The 22278-nt window shown below is 43.3% G+C and overlaps 1 protein-coding gene across 1 annotated transcript in view; it reads right to left on the bottom strand.

The window, feature by feature from the left end:
- LOC122562358 (sodium/iodide cotransporter-like) overlaps positions 1 to 22278 on the bottom strand; it is a 131662-nt gene that overhangs the window by 84424 nt on the left and 24960 nt on the right. The window contains 2 exon segments of the mRNA XM_088000808.1: positions 7438 to 7497; positions 14152 to 14203. Coding sequence (XP_087856934.1) covers positions 7438 to 7497; positions 14152 to 14203 — 112 coding nt within the window.

Genomic DNA, 22278 nt, shown 5'->3' with positions numbered 1-22278 from the left:
GTGTAATTGTTTTGGCCAAGAGCTGAGTCAACAAGAATGGAAACTATGTGGAGGAAATATATAATTGTTTTTGTATTAGCTAAAGTGGTATGCCAACGTGAAATGTGATTGCAAAACAATGGTAGATATTATGGGCAAATAGATAAGATGTTGTGAGGGGATGAAGTTAGGCCAGATACGCCTGTACAAACATCTGTTTCCCACTTATACAGAGACACAGGAACAAACCCCAATTAAAGAGGTCATAGAGATCAGAATGGCCTCCAGAGAGGCCCAGATGGAGAGAATAGATAATGATGAAGAAAGAATATGCCTAACAATGACCTGCAGTGGGATGAGGTCAAATGGCCTTGTGAGGCCAGAAATAAGCATTTTGTCACAGACAAGGTCGGATAAGGCCGGAGATAAATGGGAGTAATGGAGTCAGTCTTAGGGAAGTGGAGGATGTAAACAGGGGGGGAAACAATGAAATAAGAAAAAAAATGTAGGAACCAAATTATATAAATATTGAGAATTTGTTGAATTCTGTGTGTTTTGTCCCTGCTTTGTGGACATCACACCCGCTTGCAAGTGTAAAATAAATGACACTACTGATTCAGATCTTGTCTTGGACTGAAATTATTGAAGTGAATGAGCTTTGTTTCTCACAAGTCATTAAAGTGACACGAAGTTTCATTTTTTAAAAACTTTTCTATGAATGCCGTGTTCGATAAGTTTATTCACTATCTCTAATTTTTAAACTCTGCTTACCGGTTTCCCACAAGGAAATCTTCCGTTGTCTTTTGCCTTGCCCCACCAGGTTTAAAAGCATAAAACAGTCCAATTGCAGAGGACACTAATAGTACAGAGGCAAAAACAACATAATCCCAGGCGTGAAAGACATGTTTCTCTGCCATAGCGCGCTCAAGATAAAGTTCAACAGCGCGAAGAGGCAATGATTATTCTTTCGAAAAAAATCAACACCCGCAGCTAAGTGATTCTTTCCTGTAACAGAAAAACAATTGGACCACAACACATATTAATTATTAATTTGTCATGAAGACAACGTGATTTAAAACAGCAACGATTTCTTCTTCAGCTAATCAAAAAATTTATATGCAATTACGTCTTCCGAAGTTTTGAGAGTGATTGGTCACGATATTCCCTTTTGCGGTCCTGATTCAGGACAGGAAATACCTTTCACAAACGGGAAATGTCACCTCAACTGCAAAACTAGGCAGCTAGTTACAAACATTTGAAATTGATGACTCAAACAAAACGAAATGGATTTCTATGCTCTCCAAAGAGAGACAAAAGGCCATAAATGACTTGTTTTAAAGTAATCCAAGGTATTACTGTGGAAAATGTGTGTAAGTGTTGCTTCTGCAGAAGCCATAAGACTCAATGTGCAGAACTGATGAGACTCAGTGTTGCATCAGCAGAAGACATAGGACTCAGCTATCAAGGGGGGGTTGCACGCCACAGACAGATGTGGTAAACCAATTAGATTAGCAGCTTCACAGAGCAACTGCAACTGTCACTATGAAGGGGAAGTATAGAGAGACTCAGAGAATGATTAGATTAGATTCCTTACAGTGTCGAAACAGGCCCTTCGGCCCAACAAGTCCATACCGACCCTCCGAAGAGTAACCCACCCAGACCCATTTCCCTCTGACTAATGCACCTAACAATATGGGCAATTTAGCATGGCCAATTCACCTGACCTGCACATCTTTGGACTGTGGGAGGAAACCAGAGCACCCGGAAGAAACCCATGCAGACACAGGGAGAATGTGCAAACTCCACACAGACAGTGACCTGAGGCTGGAATTGAACCTGGGACCCTGGTGCTATGAGGCAGCAGTGCTAACCACTGAGCTACTGTGCCACCCCAATATAAATATGTATACTGTATAAATATGCACTAATATTATTCAGGGGTGTGCCTACATTTTTTTGACACCCGCTCTTGCAAGAACGTATGAATAAAGACTTCTTCGGAATTTGACTCAGACTAAAATTATTTGGCAGTGAGCTTCGTTTCTCACAATGGGGGTCTCGTCCAGGATACTGTCATCACTAGCAGAGTGGTCACCATCGACGACTAGGAATATGCGTCATGTTCCTTTTAGAACGGTCCTGTGTCTTTCATCGGTGAGTCCCCCATCCAGTCGACTGACAAGGATCCTAGGGGAGTCATTCCGAACCAGGGCAGGACAATAAGGCATGTGGGCAGAATAGTAGGCACAGCTGCAGTCAGGGAAATTCCATGCACGGACCAAGGTAAGTAAAGAGACTTTTAAGTATTGCCTTGGTGACTGGAAGTGTGATACCTGTCAAATTGAACACTGGGATGGAAAGGAAGCAAGAATAAGACGCCTGGGAAAAAGGGTAAAGAGGTCCCGGATATCATCCCTCCAGAAAGTCCGTTGGGAAGGATGTTGAGGAATTGGAAACATAATTGTTATACAAGGGAGAAGGATCAGAAAAGTATGATAAAGTATTGTTGTTTTGTTTGGACCAAAGAGAGTATTCGTCCACCATCGGTCTTTTGGCCGAAATATGGGTCGGACGAGGATTGGGTCCGTCAATTGTTGAACTTATTTGCTAATGAAAAACAACCTTTCTGTCAAGAGGTGTCCGACTATGCCTCCTGCTGGCAGGGCAGTTGAGACACATTTATATAGCATGAAAACTACGGGGGAGGAAGATGAGGAACGGGTAAAGGTAGTGAGGCCAAAAGTTCCCAAAACCAGGATTGATGAAGGAATTAGAACAATGTAAAAAGGATATAAAGAACTATCCCCTCCCGAACTCCAAGGAACTAAAACCCAAGACAAATCAATATCCTTTACGGGAAGTCCCCATAGGAATGGGCGAGATTGGCTTTGTGAGCACCCCATTGACAAGCAGAGAGGTTAGGACCTATAAGAAGGAAATTAAATTCCTTATTGAAGATCCTGTTGGTCTTTCTGAACAAGTAGATCAATTCCTAGATCCCAGTTTATACACTTGGATGGAATTGATGTCTATTTTGAATATTCTCTTCACAGGAGAAGAGAGGGGAATGATTAGAGGGGCAGCTATGTGATTGTGGGAATGAGAACCACCCCCCGGGGCGGGAGTCATACCAGCCGAACAGAAGTTTCCCAATACAGACCCAGGATGGGGGAATAATAATCTAGATCAGATTAAGGACCTCAAAGACTTAATAATAAAAGGAATTCGAGAAGTAGTCCCGAAATCTCAGCATTTAACAAAGGCATTTAAGGTCCGACAAGAGAAAGATGAGACTCCCTCAGCATTTTTACAGAGATTACGGGACTCAATGAGAAAGTACTCAGGTATGAACCCTGAGGATCCAGTAACACAGGGCCTCCTCCAAGTACATTTTGTGACTAAAGCATAGTCGGATATCCAAAAGAAAATTCAGAAAATAGAGGGATGGAGTGAGAAATCATTGGATAAATTATTAAGAGAGGCACAGAAAGTGTTTGTAAAGAGAGAGGATGAAAAGCAAAAACAGAAGGCGAAAATGATGGTAGCCACAGTTGATGAGGTAGTCAAGAAAAGAGTGGAACCGGTAGTAAGCAACCAGAGCGGTGGCTGACAGCATGTTGAAAATAGAGGTAGGGGAAGAGAATGAGGAGGACCCATTAGGGGGTCCGCTCGACAGGGACAGGGATTAAGGTGCACGGGCGGGATGTTACTACTGTGGAAAGACAGGTCATTTTAAGCGGAAGTGTCTGGAGCTGAAAAGGGAAGAGAGGGCAATACCGCTTATGAACTTTGATGAAAAATAGGGGCATCAGGGATTCCTGCCCCCAGGGACCCATCGGGAACCCTTGATAAATCTAAAGGTGGGAACCTCATAAAGAGGGTACAGTTTTCTTAGTAGATACGGGGGCAGCATGATCATCTTTAACTTTTATACCCAAAGGAGTACAATTTACAAAACAACAGATAACGGTGTCCGGAGTGAAGGGGGAAGGATTTACAGTCCCTGTATTTGAAACTATGATGATTGAAAGTAATGAAGGAAAAAATGAGGGACAATTGTTATACATTCCAGACATAGGAAGTAGTTTGTTAGGAAGAGACTTAATTATACTATTAGGACTAGGGATCAGGGTGAGCAACCGATAACTAGTACTAAAAATGGCCCTTTTAACCGAGGAACAAGAAAAGCAAATAGATTCCACGGGTATGGGCACGGGAAGACAATCGAGGGGGATTGCAGACTCCCCCTCTCAAAATCAGCTTGAAACAGGTGGGGGGAGACGGTATGTGAGAGACAATACCCAATTTCAACCGAAGAAAGAAGGGGGTTACAACCTGTGATTGAGGGGTTAATTAGGGACGGCCTGCTGGAACCCTGCATGTCCCCCTGTAATACTCCCATTTTGCCAGTAAAGAAAACAGATGGTACCTATTGTCTGGTACAAGACTTAAGGGCGCTTAACAGGATAGTACAGACTTGACACCCGATAGTCTCTAATCCTTACACCCTCTTGAGTAAAATCCTACACAACCACACGTGGTTCCATGTGGTGGACCTAAAGGACATCTTTTGGGCATGCCCCCTGGCAGAGGAAAGCAGAAACATGTTCGCCTTTGAGTGGGAAGACCCAAGAACGGGGCGGAAACAGCAATATAGATGGACAGTGCTTCCTCAGGGATACACTGGGTCCCCAAACTTGTTTGGCCAGGTTTTAGAACAAATTTTGGAAAAGTTTATAAGTCCCTAAGGGACAAATTTGCTGCAATATGTAGATGACCTACTGGTCACGGGAGAAGATGAGAAAGGAACAATGGAAGCAACTAACCAATTGCTAAATTTTCTGGGACAACAAGAATTGAGGGTCTTGAGGAACAAATTACAATATGTAGAAAGGGAAGTAAAATACTTCGGACACCTGGTCAGTGAAGGGAAAAAGGAAAATAAGTCCTGAAAGATTTGAAGGGATAGTGGGAATGCCATTCCCTCGGACTAAACAGGAATTGAGGAAATCTCTGGGGCTAACGGGATACTGTAGATTATGGATCGAGTCGTATGCCCAAAAGACAACAAAATTATACCTTAAATTGTTGGAAGAAGAACCACAGCTGTTAAACTGGGCAGAGGAAGAAAAAGAATTAGTGGAAGGATTAAAGAAAAGTTTGATCCATGCCCCTGTCCTTGCATTACCTTCCCTAGATAAGCTCTTTCACTTGTCTGCCACCGTTGATAAGGGAGCAGCCCTAGGGGTCCTGACTCAGTAATGGATGAAACAGCCGGTAGCATTCTTTTCTAAAATATTAGATCCAGTTTCTAGAAGGTGGCCCGAGTGTGTGCAGGCAGTAGCAGTGACTGCATTACTGGTGGAAGAAAGTCGAAAACTCACATTTAGTGGGGCATTGATCGTAAGTACCCCACATCAAGTACGGGCCATACTGAACCAGAAGGCAGGGCGGTGGCTTACAAACTCTAGGATTTTAAAATATGAAGCAATTTTAATAGAGAAGGATGACCTTATGTTGATCACAACCCTTGTCTGAATCCAGCTACTTTTCTCTGGAGGGGGGAGGACGTAGCTTCGTTGGACCCAGAACACGACTGACTTGACATCATAGAATATCAGACTAAAGTAAGAATGGACCTTAGGGACATCCCTCTCCATGCAGGAGACAGACTGTTCCTTGTTGGGTCCTCTAGAGTAATTGAAGGCAAAAGACACAACGGATATGGGGTAGTGGACGGAACGGAGGGGAGTGTAGTCGAGGCTAGCAGGCTGCCCAGTGACTGGTTGGCACAGACTTGTGAACTCTATGCGCTAGAACGTGCTCTTAAGGCCCTGGAGGGGGAGGAAGGAACTGTCTACACAGATTCTAAGTATGCCTTCGGGGTGGCACACACATTCAGGAAAATATGGCAGGAGAGAGGACTAGTAAACAGTAGAGATAAAGAACTGGCCCATGAGGCATTAGTTCAGCAAGTATTGGAATCCCTTTTGCTGCCAATGGAGATAGCCATAGTCCACATTAATGGTCATCAGAGGGGAGATGATCCCGAAACAAGAGGAAATAGGTTGGCAGATGAAGCCGCTAAGGAGGCAGCTCTGAACCCACAGGTCACCCTGATATTTACCTTGGTCCCAACAATACAGGAACCTGCAGGGAGACCACTATTTAGTGCTAGGGAAGAGAAGGAGTTGGAGAAACTAGGGGCTACGAAAACAGTAGAAGGGAATTGGGTGCTACCCGATGGTTGGGAAATGTTATCTAAGATGCTGATGTGAGAAATCATGGCTGTCCTACTTCAGGGGAGTCATTGGGGAGTGCAGGCAATGTGTGATTTGGTTCTTAGGAAATATGGATGTAAAGGGATATACACGATTGCCAAACAGATATGTGAAGGCTGTGTAACATGTAAGAAGGTAAACAAGAAGGTACAAAGGAAACAGATCCCAGGTGGGAGAGACCCTGGGCTAAGACCATTCCAGAGCATACAGGTGGATTATCCTGAATTGCCCCGGGTAGGAAGGCTAAAATACATGTTGGTTATAGTAGACCATTTATCCGGTTGGGTGGAAGCATGCCCCCTGGCCTCAGCCACAGCAAGTGGGGTGTCTAAGATAATAGTTCCCCAGTATGGGATGGTGGAGCGTATAGACTCAGACCAGGGAAACCACTTCACCTCGAAGGTGCTCCAGGGAATAATAGAAATCTCCTGGGATTTTCACACCCCCCGGCACCCTCCATCTTCAGGGAGGGTCGAGAGGATAAACTAAACTCTTAAAAGACAGTTGTCCAAGTTAGTATTAGAGACCAGACTCCCCTGGACCCAATGTTTGCCGATAGCACTCCTACGAGTGCAAACGGCTCCAAGGAAAGATTTGGGTCTGTCCCCTTATGAAATATTGTTTGGGCTGCCATACTTGAGAACGACAGGGGGACTGTCGATCCCCGAGGCTAAGGACTTGTTCTTAAGAAAGCATATCCTGGCCTGTCCTCCTCTTGTCTTTTCTCAGGAGACAGGGTTTACTCGCATAGACTCCACCTCTCGATTTTGCCGTTCATCCAATCTGGCCGGGAGATTGGGTCCTTGTGAAGTCATGGACAGAGACTAAACCAGATTGGGAAGGGCTGTACCAGGCTCTTTTGACTACCGAAACGGTGATAAGGACAGCGGAGAGAGGTTGGACTCACCACACCAGAATTAAGGGACCAGTGGAGTCTCCGGTTGAGAAAGAAGTCTGGACTGCCAAATCAACGAAAGAACCATTGAAACTCAGGCTAAAAAGACTTTGAGTAACTGATGATACAGTGGTGATGCAAGTGCGGGATAATTTCTATAAGATTGTATATTAAGTCTCGTGGTGCTTCAGCACTATTTTTGGAATGAGGTGGATACTTAGGTATAGGATCTTAGCTCTTCTAGTCTTAGGGTTTCGTCGAACCTTGGTGTGATCCTCTTACTTGGTAGTAATGGTCCTCGAGAGTGCTAATCCGCAAGTAATAGATACCGATGCCTGCAGCCTAGTTGATTGTGGAAATGTAGAAAATCAGAGGCAGTACAGCTACTCAGATACATCTTAAGTCCTATGGGGATGGCCTTGGGGGTGATACTTGGATTAATTCACTCGTCACAGTACTGGCCAGCTCTTGAGTGTCCTTCTGGCCAGCTCTTGAGTGTCCTGATAAAAAGTGTAACCCAATATATTTAATGATAAAGAAAACCACATGGCATGGAGTGGTTCTGGGCGGAGACACCTATCAGGCCCAATTAAATGAAACATTTGGGAGAGAGATGAAAGCAAACAGGAAGGATTTCTCGGGCTGTTGTTTCCGCATACAGGTGGGCAAAGGGAAGTGGCCAGTCGAAGTGAATGAAAAGAGCACTCAGATGCCACAGGTATATCCTTTCACCCCTTCCAATGACCCTAAGGTGGTACAAATTATAGAGGTGAAGGACTTAAAACAAACCATCGAAATAGAAACTGGCTACAGGGATACAAATGCCTGGCTTGAATGGGTAAAGTACACTGTGAAATGTCTGAGCAAAAACAATTGCTCTGCATGTGCCTCTGGTAGGCCAGTGGCTCAGGTAGGCCAGTGGCTCAGATAGTTCCCTTTCCACTCAGGTGGCAGTGAGACAGGAAGAGCATGAAATGTATGATAGCCCTGCATCAGCATAAGACTGCATGGAATAATGGGAATTGTACTTCCCTATTACTAATGTTCCCTCCCTTGGAGAAGAAAGATTTTAAAAACCCCCCCATGTTTTTGGCCACGGTCGGAAATCACATGTCATGTGTTGGCAGACAAGGTCTCAATCAGTTCAGAGACTTGGGGGATCTGAAATCGCGTATCGAAATTGAAAATGTGACCGGAACGGACAAGGGAGGGAACTACTCAGTGCTGCAGGTTCCCCGAGCGGATCTGTGGTGGTACTGTGGAGGGAGAATGCTGAGACCCACCCTACCTCCAGATTGGGGAGGCATATGTGCAGTTGTACAATTGGCAATCCCATTCACCTTGGCATTTGTAAAGGAAAGATTGTGACAAAAGGGAGTCGGAGTAAAAGATCATTATTGGATACTTCTTTTGATGACCATATATATCTAGACTCTATAGGAGTTCCTAGAGGGGTGCCCGATGAGTTCAAAGCTCGCAACCAGATTGCAGCAGGCTTTGAGTCGGCTCTCTTCTGGTGGGTAACGGTCAACAAGTATGTGGATTGGATAAACTATATTTTCTATAATCTGCAGAGGTTCTTTACCACACTAGGGATGCAGTCAAGGGTATAGCAGAGCAGCTCGATGCAACCAGCAGAATGGCTTGGGAGAACAGAATGGCCTTCGACATGATCCTAGCTGAGAAAGGGGATGTGTGCGTGATGTTAGGGGGGAGCTGTTGTACCTTTATTCCAAATAACACAGCACCCAACGGGTCAATCACTCAAGCCCTGTGGGGGTTGACTACCTTAGCAGAGGAGTTGTCTGAGAATTCAGGGGTAGACACATCACTCACTGGGTGACTGGATTCATGGTTTGGGAAATGGAAAGGTATAGTAGTCTCCATACTCACCTCCTTGATAGTGGTTGCTGGAGTATTGATAGCTATAGGATGTTGCATCGTATCTTGTGCACAGGGACTAACCCAGTGGCTGATTGAAACGGCCCTGACTAAATGAATGCCCCTAACAGGTAGTCAGCGAGAGGAACTCTACCTGTTGAACAATGAGGGGATGAGTGATCTTGAAGAAGTTTTCAAGATAGATGAGGTCTCAGGGATGCTGCTGGCGAATTTGGAGGCAGCCTATGAGGGATGTGCAGAGGAACAACAATTATTTGCCTGAAAGAAAAGGGGGGATTCTGGAAAATGTGTGTAAGTGTTGCTTCTGCAGAAGTCACGTACTCAGAAGTCATAAGACTCAGTGTTGCGTCAGCAGAAGTCATAGGACTCAGCTATCAAGGGGGGTTGCACACTAACAACAGGCCACAGACAGCTTCACAGAACAACTGCAACTGTCACTTATGAGGTAAAAGGGGAAGTACAGAGAGACTCAGAGAAACTGTATAAATATGCACTAATATTATTCAGGAGTGTGCCTACCTTTTTTGACACCCGCTCTTGCAAAAACGTATGAATAAAGACTGCTTCGGAATTTGACTCGGACTAAAATTATTTGGCAGTGAGCTTCGTTTCTCACATTACTGATTTGACACAAAATGGAAATTGCTGGAAAAGCTCAGCAGATCTGGCAGCATCTGTGGAGAGAAATCAGAGTTAACGTTTCAGGTCGAGTGACTGAGTTCTGAGGACCTGCTGGGCTTTTCCACGAGATTGTGTTTTTGTTTCTGATTTACAGCATCCGGTGATCTTTCGATTTTTATTACTGGTTCGAGATGGAGTGTGGATCATCTCTGACTTTTTTTTTAATTGACCAGAAGGTAAATGCAACTATGATTAGCAGTTGGGAAGGCTGTTTTGACCATTGAGCCAGTCCAGCTCTGAATCTCCTTGGCATTTTGAGGGGGCCTTTAGCTGTGATCAGTTCAGGTGGAGGCTATTCAGCAGCTGCTGTCCCTGGTTTTGCTGGCACACTTGTTTCTCCTCAATTTGGCTGCTAGAAGAGCGTGATGGCAAATACTGAAAGCTTAAAGTGAAAGGAATTTGTCTCCAAGGATCCAGCCCAGCATTGTCCTGGCCATGATGTAGCTGAAGGTGCAGCAAAATTGAGCAGAAACAAATATATCAACAAACAAGGCACAGCAGCTGCTGAACATCCTCCACCTGAACTGATCACAACCAAAGGGCCCCTCAAAATGCCAAGGAGATTCAGAGCTGGACTGGCTCAATGGTCCAAACAGTCGCCGCAACTGCTAATCATAGTTGCATTTACCTCCTGGTCAATGAAAACAAACAAGAGTCAGAGCTGATCCACACTCCATCTCAAACCAGTAATAAAAATGGAAAGAACGCCAGGTGTAAATCAGAAACAAAAACACAAGCTTCTGGAAAAGCCCAGCAGGACTGACATATTTCGGGCCCAGTGACCCCTCCTCAGAACTCAGTCACTCGACATGGTCAAAATTACTTCAGGACGGAACTTGTAACTCACACAGTTGGGCACTGCATGTATTTTACATGCAAGATTTTGTGATTACAGATTACTTCAACCTGATCTGTGAAAATGCCTGATTAATGCAATTGCCCCATGACAGGCTTCACATCTCCCACATGTTGGGACCACATGCACAAACAAAAGAAAACGACTTACGTCTACTCCAGGCGTGGATTCAGCTTTTTCCATTTCCATTGTAGAATTCTGATTTGAGTGAAGGTGGAAGGCAATGCAGCTCCTGGTAAGCACAGTGAGCCTCCTGGTTAGCACGGTGAGGCCTGGTAAGCAATGTGAGCCTCCTGGTTAACACGGTGAGTCCTGGTAAGCAAACCCTCCAGCAACCCCCTTTTTTACCTTTGCACTCCTTGGAGGCTGTGTCTGAATCTGAGCTTCCACATGTTTCCACCCAACTCTTTAATTTAAATCTTCATGTCCTAGGATTATTCCGAGCACCCAGCATAGCCATTCCTAACCATCGTGTTGTTCCACTCTCTCAAGGCCAGAGTGCTTGTCGATGACTCTGTTTCTGCAGTAGGCTGCGTCCTTCAATGCATTATCATTTCCCACCCTTATATGTTCAGTTGCCTCCCCTCACAACTATTGTACCCACAGGATCCATTGCCATTCTAGATGGAAGTGGTCATGGATTTGGAAGGTACTTTTCAAGGAACTTTGGGGAATTTCTGCAGTGCATCCTGTAGATAGTACACATTGCTGCTACTGAGCAGCGGTGGTGGAAGGAGTGGATGCTAATGGATGTAGTGCCAAACAAGTGGACTGCTTTGTCCTGGATGGTGTCAAGCTTCTTGAATGTTGTTAGAGCCGCACTCATCCAGGCAAGTGGGAAATATTCGATCACACTCCTGACTTGTGCGAGGTGAGTTACTTGCCACAGTATTCCAAATATCTGACCTGCTCTTGTAGTCACTGTAATTATATGGCAAGTCTGGTTGAGTTTCTAGTCAATGGCAACCCTCAGTATGTAGATTGTGGGGAATTCAGTGATGGTAACACCATTGAATGTGAAGGGTGGTGATTAGATACCTCCAGAGCATAGAAGGTTGAGGGGTGACTTTATAGAGATTTATAAATTTATAAGGGGCATAGATAAGATTGAGGAGTTCAAAACTAGAGGACATATTTTTTAAGATGAGAGGAGAAAGTTATTAAAAAAACATGAGGAGCAACTTTTTTAAACAGAGAGTGGCTTGTGTATGAGTCATAGAGTCAAAGAATCATAGAGATATACAGCATGGACACAGACCCTTTGGCCCAACTCGTCCATGTTGACCAGTTATCCTAAAGTAATCTAGTCCAATTTGCCAGCACTTGATCCATATTCCTTTAAACCCTTCCTATTTATATACCCATCAAGATGCTTACGAAGATTTGTAGCTCAGGTTGAGGTTCTGGTTGTAAGTTTGCACGCAGAGCTGAAGGTTTGTTTTCAGATGTTTCATCACCGTACTAGGTAACATCATCAGTGAGCCTCCAGTGAAGCACTGGTGTTTCTATTTATGTGTATATTTATATGATACACAAGTAGAAAGCGGGACACACACCAGGACTTCACTGGAGGCTCACTGATTTTGTTACCTAGTATGGTGATGAAACATCTTAAAACAAACCTTCCAGCTCAATGAGCAAACTTACAAACATCCAGATGCCTTTTAAATGTTGTAATTTTACCAGCCTCCAACAGTTCCTCTGGCAGCTCATTCCATACACGCATTTCTGTCTAAGTGAAAATGTTGCAGCTTTTTAAATTTTTCCACCCCAACCCTAAACCTATACTCTCAAGTTCTGGACTACCCCACCCCGGGGAAAAGCCTTGTCTATTTATCCTATCCATGTCCCTCATGATTTTGTAAACCTCTATAAGATCACCCCTCAGCCTCAAACGCTGCAGGGAAAATAACCCCAGTCTATTCAGCTTCTCCCTAGAGCTGAAACCCTCCAACCCTGGCAACATCCTTGTAAATCGTTTCTGGACCCCTTTAAGTTTCACAACATCCAGTAGGAGGGAGACCAGAATTGCACACAATAATACAAAAGTATATTAACCAATGTCCTGTGCAGCTGTAAATTGTTTCAACTGATCTTTACTGTAAGAATAATAGGGTAGTTATGGTAGGGGATTTTAACTTTCCAAACATCGACTGGGACTGCCATAGTGTTAAAGGTTTAGATGGAGAGGAATTTCTTAAGTGTGTACAAGACAATTTTCTGATTCAGTATGTGGATGTACCTACTAGAGAAGGTGCAAAACTTGATCTACTCTTGGGAAATAAGGCTGGGCAGGTGACTGAGGTGTCAGTGGGGGAGCACTTTGGGGCCAGCGACCATAATTCTATTCGTTTTAAAATAGTGATGGAAAAGAATAGACCAGATCTAAAAGTTGAAGTTCTAAATTGGAGAAAGGCCAATTTTGACGGTAGGGAATAGGAAGGATTTGGAGGGATATGGGCCGGGTGCTGGCAGGTGGTTCTAGATTAGGTTGGGATATCTGGTTGGCATGGACGGGTTGGACCGAAGGGTCTGTTTCCATGCTGTACATCTCTATGACTCTATGGTAGCTCTAATGATTCAGCCACAAAAATGAATGGAAAGCTGTTCTTTTAGAGAGTCAGTTCACTTGCTCTGTTAAACTGTCTGTAAGTCTGCCTTTGTTTGCAGTCTTAATAAGGCACACAAATCTGCAGAAGAATTTAGGTGTCAATCTTTGCTTGAGCTTAGAAAATAATTGTCAGTGAAAAAAATAAATGGACAAACATTTATGTTTTATTAACAATTTTCACTTATATTAGTGATCTGTTTGGGGAGTTATAGAGGTCTTGCTGGAGTCAATAGACAATAGACAATAGGTGCAGGAGTAGGCCATTCTGCCCTTTGAGCCAGCACCACCATTCATTATGATCATGGCTGATCATCCTCAATCAGTATCCTGTTCCTGCCTTATCCCTATAACCCTTGATTCCACTATCCTTAAGAGCTATATCCAACTCTTTCTTGAAAGTCAATGCTGCAATATACACAGTGATGGAAACCTGGAATCAAATCAATGCTTTGTGGCAAAAACAGTAATCCTGAAACAGACAGTTCAGCAGGACATCAAAGGATCATTGTTGTTTGATTAGCTACTGAAAGCTAAACTGTTCTGTTCAGCTCAGTACATTGCTGTTAATCCATACCCTGAAACCAAGAGAGTGATTATAATTAGCAGCAGAACACTATTTTGTGTTGGTTAGCTAAATTCTATAAGTACCCGTGTCCATACCTACTGATCCTCATGTCTTTGTTCTTTCAAATTACACTCATACTCCTTGGATTTACAGATTACACAGTATATTCAAAGCAATCAATGTAGATTTTTCAATAGATTCTGGATCTGACAAAAAATGTTTTCTAAAGACTAAAGTACCAGTAAAACAATTAACAGTGATGATTTTAAAAATGATCAAAGTAGCAGGCAAAGTCTTTCCCAAGGCATAACCGTAGAAACAACTACACCTTTGATCAAAGTTGACATGAGGAAACAGTGAAAGTGGATAAGCGAGAGTTACCAGTACGGCTGATTTTGATGGATCATACCAGCACAGAAGGTGCTGCAAGAAGCTGCAGGAACAGAACAAAGGGAAACAAGGCTCAAAAATTTCAATTCAAGGAACTGAATTTAGCCAAACACTGAGCCAAACACTGCCGAGAGGAAGCCGAATAGAAAGAACAGAGTTAGCAGCCAGGTTAGGACATATTGGAATTCATGCCAAATATAACTGGGGAACAGTGCTGCACAAATTAAACTTGAGAGGTGGCAAGTGCTGAAGAAGGCTGAGGCAGATAACAATGCAGAGGAGATTGTGCTGATGGCTGAGCTATGGTACTTCAAGCTCAGCTTCTGGTGAAACAAGAAATTGAAACTGTCTATCATCAGGCTCAGCAGAAGCAAAGAAAACAGTAGAAGAGGCCAAAATAGAGAACTTTTATCACAGGATGAACAAAATGATATTGACCTTGCCAATATTGCACTGTCAAAGGATCTTGCTTATTTATTTGGAGAAAAACTTGTCAATCTCAACTTCAAATTTTGAGCATTGAGAAAAAAAATTTAAGAGAATGTATTTGATCAACAGTCATTGGTGCAACTACTTCTGGTTAAAAACATTCCAATTAATTTCCATGCAGCAACTTTCTCTGAACAGCAATGAGGTGTTGACCAGATAACCTGCTTTAGTGAGCTTGATATATAAATATTCACCCTGGACACCAGGGAGAACACCATTGTCCTTCTTTGAAATAGGGCCATAGAATCTTTCATGCCCTTCTCAAATTCGAGAAGACAGGGCTTTTGTTTAGTGTCTCAACCAGAAGTGCAGGTATTACACTGAAACATCAATCAAGATGGCATGTCCAATATAATATTAATCTACACCCTAGTGATTCAGGCAAGAATACTATCCAATGAATCAAGGCCTACACAGAGTCAAGTCTGAGCAAAAAGATGTCAATGGAACGGATTCAATTCAATTACTACTTTATAGCTCAGCTAACCATTATTTAATGTGTAAATTATTTGACATGGATAAATATGTTCTTTAATCTGCAACCTTGAGATATCCATTTTCATTTTTTACCACAGATAGCCAGATACTTTAAAATGCACAACCATTGACTCACAACAAGAGCTATGATTTTAAGCAACATTTTCAGACTTTGTTAACCTGATAATAAAAATACACATTAAAAACCATTCATTACCCTGTATGTGTCATGAAAGAATTCTCAATTCCCAAACAATATTTCTCACTGCAGATACTTGTTTTAAGCTCTGCTAACAGGAATTTTACACAGTATACAGAAAATTCTCATTAGCAAAGCTGCATCATTGTTTCTTTTGTCATTCAAAGAACATCTGCAGAAACTGAGTCTTCCAGAGGGCACCCAGCAAACAATAAACAAGGTTAGTTATGACTTTACAGCTTTCACAAACAAGATGGCAGTGGTCACCAATTATTTTACCCCAAACTGGCCTTCATAATTGTCAAAGACCAGCTGCAATTATTGTGACAGACCTTACACAGCAGATTCAGAACAAAGATTTAATTCTTAAAACAATGGACTGCATTTGAAACAGTACAGTGGCTGTGGCACATCCAAGCAACACAGATTTGTTCAAATTCGAAATGTGATAAAAAAAGGTATTTGACAAGTATTTTCTACACTTGCATTAGTCGCTAAATAAACTGAGAACTAATTAGATTTTTGTTTTGTGTGTAAAAAATCTTTCAGAAAAAATATTTTGCATCTTAATGTCACAAGTCATAGAGTCATAGAGATGTACAGCATGGAAACAGACCCTTCAGTCCAACCCGTCCATGCCGACCAGATGTCCCAACCCAATATAGTCTCACCTGCCAGCACTCGGCCCATATCCCTCCAAACCCTTCCTATTCATATACCAATTCAAATGTCTCTTAAATATTGCAATTGTACCAGCCTCCACCACATCCTATGGCAGCTCATTCCATACACGTACCACCCTCTGCGTGAAAAAGTTGCCCCTTAGGTGTCTTTTATATCTTTCCCCTCTCACCCTAAACCTATGCCCTCTAGTTCTTGACTCCCCGACCCCAGGGAAAAGACTTTGTCTATTTATCCTATCCATGCCCCTCATAATTTTGTAAACATCTATAAGGTCACCCCTCAGTCTCCGATGCTCCAGGGAAAACAGCCGCAGCCTGTAGAGCCTCTCCCTGTAACTCAGATCCTCCAACCCTGGCAACATCCTTGTAAATCTTTTCTGAACCCTTTCAAGTTTCACAATATCTTTCTGATAGGAAGGAGACCAGAATTGCACGCAATATTCCAACAGTGGCCTAACCAATGTCCTGTACAGCCGCAACATGACCTCCCAACTCCTGTACTCAATACTCTGACCAATAAAGGAAAGCATACTAAACGCCTTCTTCACTATACTATCTACCTGCAACTCCACTTTCAAGGAGCTATGAACCTGCACTCCAAGGTCTCTCTGTTCAGCAGACCTTACCATTAAATGTATAAGTCCTGCTAAGATTTGCTTTCCTAAAATGTAGCACCTCGCATTTATCTGAATTAAACTCCATCTGCCACTTCTCAGCCTATTGGCCCATCTGGTCCAGATCCTGTTGTAATCTGAGGTAACCCTGTTCGCTGTCCACTACACCTCCAATTTTGGGGTGTGTTCTGCAAACTTACTAACTGTACCTCTTATGCTCACATCCAAATCATTTATGTAAATGACAAAAAGTAGAGGACCCAGCACCAATCCTTGTGGCACTCCACTGGTCACAGGCCTCCAGTCTGAAAAACAACCCTCCACCACCACCCTCTGTCTTCTATCTTTGAGCCAGTTCTATATCCAACTGGCTAGTTCTCCCTCTATTCCATGAGATCTAATCTTGCTCACCAGTGTCCCATCGGGAACCGTCGATGATACATCCTTAACTAGAAGCTTTCAAAAAGAAAACCATAAATATCTAATCTGGAACTTTCAAAACCTGATGCAAAATATTCTGAATGTTTAATTTCTTAGTCATAAGCTTAAGACATTTCCATTTGTTGTTCATTTGTTTCTATTGTCTCAACAAAATATTTACTCTTCCAACTGAGAGGGTGTCCAAAGTTTGGTTCAGCAATCCAATCCAATTAAAGAAATATCAGTGGTAGTAAATAACATTCTGAGTAATTCTGCTTCCACCTGTAATAGTTCATTAATATTTTTATCCAGTTGATTTATGTGAGTTCATTCAGTAATGAGCCAAAGTGTGCTTTTATGAATTTGAGTTTACTATAGATGTTTTGTTGCATAGGAGTGGCCAGTCACTTCCTAGGTTTAGAGGATGTGACTTGCATCAGCTAAAGTAATTTGCTTGACAGCCAGAACCAACTGCTTGTGATCAAGGCCAGACACTTGATTAGCAAATATATATTTCTTCGACTGCTCCAGAAAGCAGATCAACCAAACATTCAGCGTGACAGAACCTGACAAATTCCGGTTGTAAGTTAAATCGCTGAGTTGAAAGGTTTAGTTTCAGATGTTTCAACACCATGCTAAGTAACATCAGCAGTGAGGAGAAAGTGAGGACTGCACATGCTGGAGATCAGAGTCGAGAGATTAGATTAGATTAGATTCCCTACAGTGTGGAAACAGGCCCTTCTGCCCAACAAATCCACACCGACCCTCTGAAGAGTAACCCACCCAGACCCATTTCCCTCTGACTACTGTACCTAACACTGTGAAGCAATTTAGCATGGCCAATTCACCTAACCTGCACTTCTTTGGACTGTGGGAGGAAACCGGAGCACTCGGAGGAAACCCACGCAGACACGGGGAGAATGTACAAACTCCACATAGACAGTCGCCTGAGAGTGTGGTGCTGGAAAAGCACAGCCTGTCAGGCAGGAGAATCGATGCTTTGGGCTTAAGCCCTTCATCAGGAATGAGGCTTGTGGACCAAGGGGGTGGAGAGATAAATGGATGGGCAGTGGGACTGGTGGGGAGGTTGCTGAGTGGAATAGGTGGAAGTAGATGGGGGTGATGGTGATAGGTCGGGGAGGAGGGTGGAGCGGATAGGTGGGAAAGAAGATGGACAGGTGGGACAGGTCAAGAGGGTGGTGCCGAGTTGAAAGGTTGGATCTGGGATAAGGTGGGAGGAGGGGAAGTGAGGAAACTGGTGAAATCCACATTGTTCCCATGTGGTTGGGGGCCTCCAACCTATCACCATCACCCCCCACCTTTATCTACCTATCGCACCCTCCAACCCCATGGCAACCTCCAACCTTCCAACTCGGCACCGCCCTCATGACCTATCCTACCTGTCCATCTTCCTTTCCACCTATCATCTCCACTTTCTTCTCCAACCTAACACCTTCTCCCCCACCTTCATCTACCTATCGGACTCTCAGCTGCCTTCTCTCTACCCCCCACCCCCCTCCCATTTATCTCTCAGCCCGCTTGGCCCATAAGCCTCATTCCTGATGAAGGACTTAAGCCTGACACATCAATTCTCCTGCTCCGCGGATGCTGCCTGACCTGCTGTGCTTTCCCAACATCACACTCTTGACCCCCACCATCATTAGTGAGTTTCTGGTGAAGTGCTGGTGTTTTGTTCAACTTTTTATTTCTGTGTCTTGGTTTCTTAAGGCGGGTGATATCATTTCCAGTTCTTTTTCTCAGAGGTTGGTAGATGGGCTCCAAGTCAACGTGCTTATGATGGAGTTCCAGTTAGAATGCCAGGTCTCTAGGAATTCCCATGTGCGTCTCTGTTTAGCTTGTCCTTTGTCCTACAATGGATGTGTTATCCCAGTCGAAGTGGTGTTCTTCTTAATCTGTATGTGAGGATACTAGTGATAGTGGGTCATGTCTTTTTGTGGCTAGTTGGTGTTCATGTATCCTGGTGGCTAGTTTTCTGCCTGTTTGTCCAATGTAGTGTTTGTTACAGTCCTTGCATGGTATTTTGTAAATGACATTCATTTCGCTGGTTGTTTGTATGGGGTCCTTGAGGTTCATTAGCCGCTGTTTCAGTGTGTTGGTAGGATTGTGGGCTACCATGATACCAAGGAGCCTGGGTAGTCTGGAAGTCATTTCAGAGATTCTTTTGGTGTAATGTGGCTAGAGTTTCTGGGTGTGTTGTGCCTGCTTGTTTGGGTTTGTTGAGAAATCGGCGGACTGTGTTTATTGGTGTCTGTTCTTCCTGAATATGCTGTACAGAGACGCAGAGAAAAAAGGTCTTCCAAGCAGCATTACAATCAACACTGAAGGACAACAGACTTACAGAAGAAATCAGCAAACCATCAGACAGACAGTTGCATCAACTCTAAGCAGGAAAAGGAAGGGAACACTCTTAACACACAGGAAAGGAAAGCCCTAGAAGGACTAAAAAAAACATTGTAATCGTACCTGCAAACAAAGGGCACGTGACCATCATTCTAAACAGAATGGAGTATTTTGAAATAGCGAACTTACTGCTTGAAGATACCTACACTTACCAACAGGTGGCGATAGACTCAACCCCACAACAAAAAACCGAGTCACATCCACATTGAAAAGGCTTCAGAAATCAGGACAAATAAACAAGACAGTCTTCCAAAAAAATGAAACCAGATTGATCTAAGAAAGTCCCAGCTTACTATATTCAGTAAGAACAGAGAAGATGATAAAAGAAGGGGAGGTGTGGCATTGTTAGTCAAGGACAGTATTATGGTGGCAGAAAGGACATTTGAGGACTCATCTACTGAGGTAGTATGGGCTGAGGTTAGAGACAGGAAAGGAAAGGTCACCCTGTTAGAAGTTTTCTACAGGCCACCGAATATTTCCAGAGATGCAGAGGAAAGGATTGCAAAGATGATTCTGGATAGGAACAAGTGAAACAGGGTAGTTGTTATGGGGGACTTTAACTTTCCAAATATTGACCTGAAATAGTATAGTTAGAGTACTTCAGATGGGTCAGTTTTTGTCCAATGTGTGCAGGAGGGTTTCCTGACACAGTATGTAGACAGGCCAACAAGAGACGAATTGGATTTGGTACTAGGCCAGATTTGGAAATCGTTGAGCACTTTGGTGATTATGACCACAATTTGGTTATCTTCAGCGATGGAAAAGGATAGGTATATACTGCTGGGCAAGAGTTATAGCTGGAGGAAAGGCAGTTATGATGCAATTAGGGAAGATTTAGGATGCAATAGGATGGGAAGGAAACTGGAGGGGAGGGGGCACAATTGAAATGCGGAGCTTATTCAAGGAACAGCTACTGCGGATCCTTGATAAGAATGTACCTGTCAGGCAGGGAGGAAGTGGTCGAGCAAGGGATCCGTAACTTACTAAGGAAGTTGAATCTCTTGTGAAGAGGAAGAAGAAGGCTTATGTTAGGATGAGACATGAAGACTCAGTTAGGGCACCTGAGAGTTACAAGCTAGCCAGGCAAGACCTAAAGAGAGAATTAAGAAGAGCCAGGAGGGGACATGAGATATCATTGGCAGATGGAATCAATGAAAACTCTAAAGCTTGCTATAGGTATATCAGGAATAAAGGAATGACTAGAGTAAGATCTGCCACAAGACTGGAGGATAGCAAACGTGTCCCCTTGTTTAAGAAGAAGTGTAGAGTCAACCCTGGTAATTATAGACCAGTGAGCCTTACTTTAATAGTAGGTAAAGTGTTGGAAAAGGTTATAAGAAATAGGATTTATAATAATCTAGAAAGGAATAAGTTAATTAGGGATAGTTAACACAGTTTTGTGAAGGATAGGTCATGCATCACAACCCTATTGAGTTCTTTGAGAAAGCGACCAAACAGATGGATGAGGGTAAAGTGGTTGATGTGGTGTATATGGATTTCAGTAAGGTGTTTGATAAGGTTCCCCACAGTAGGCTATTGCACAAAATACAAAGATATGGGATTGAGGGTGATTTAGTGGTTTGGATCAGTAATTGGCTAGCTGAAAGAAGACAGAGGGCAGTGGTTGATGAGAAATGTTCATCCTGGAGTTCAGTTACTAGTGGTGTACAGCAAGGATCTGTTTTGGGCCCACTGCTGTTTGTCATTTTTATAAATGACCTGGACGAGGGTGGAGAAGGATGGGTCAGTAAATTTGCGGATGACACTAAGGTCAGTGGAGTTGGTGACAGTGCTGAAGGATGTTTCAGGTTACAAAGGGACATAGATAAGCTGCAGAGCTGGGCTGAGAGGTGGCAACTGGAGTTTAATGTGGAAAAGTGTGAGGTTATTCACTTTGAAGAAGCAACAGATGCAGAGTACTAGACTAATGGTAAGATTCTTGGTAGTGTAGATGAGCAGAGAGATCTCAGTGTCCATGTGCATAGTTCCCTCAAAGTTGCCACCCAGGATGATAGGGTTGTTAAGAAGGCATACGGTGTGTCAGCTTTTATTGGTAGAGAGATTGAGTTTTGGAACCACAAGATCATGTTGCAGTTGTACAAAACTCTGGTGTGGCCGCACTTGGAGTATTGTGTCCAGTTCTGGTCACCGCATTATTAGGAAGGATGTGGAAGCTTTGGAAAGGGTTCAGAGGTGATTTACTAGGATATTGCCTGGTATGGAGGGAAGGTCTTATGAGGAAAAGCTGAGGGACTTGAGGCAAAGGTTGAGAGGCGACTTAATTGGGATATATAAGATAATCAGAGGGTTAGATAGGGTGGACAATGAGAGTCTTTTTCCTCAGATGGTGATGGCTAGCACGAGGGAACATAGCTTTAATTTGAGGGGTGATAGATATAAGACAGATTTCAGAGGTAGCTTCTTTACTCAGAGAGTAACCGGGGTGTGGAATGGTCTACCTTCAACTTTAGTAGACTCGCCAACTTGAAGGGCATTTAAATAGTCATTAGATAAACATATGGATGAAAATGGAATAATATAGGATAGATGGACTTCAGATTGGTTCCACAGGTCAGCGCAACATCGAGGGCCGAAGAGTCTGTACTGCGCTGTAATGTTCTGTGTTATATGTTCTATCCATCCTCTCCTTATAACTCAAACCTTCCAGTCCAGGTAACATCCTCGTAAATCTTTTCTGCACTCTTTCTAGTTTAATAATATCCTTTCTATAGTAGGGCAAGTAGACCTGCACACAATACTCCAAATGTGGCCTCAGTAATGTCTTGTACAGCTGCAACAAGATGTTCCAAATCTA

This window comes from Chiloscyllium plagiosum, unplaced genomic scaffold, assembly GCF_037043375.1.
Source record: "Chiloscyllium plagiosum isolate Xiang-an unplaced genomic scaffold, Cpla_swu_hap1 HiC_scaffold_25, whole genome shotgun sequence".
Lineage (NCBI taxonomy): Eukaryota > Metazoa > Chordata > Chondrichthyes > Orectolobiformes > Hemiscylliidae > Chiloscyllium > Chiloscyllium plagiosum.
The sequence above is the reverse complement of the archived record's forward strand: the minus strand, read 5'-3'. Positions and strand labels throughout refer to the sequence as shown.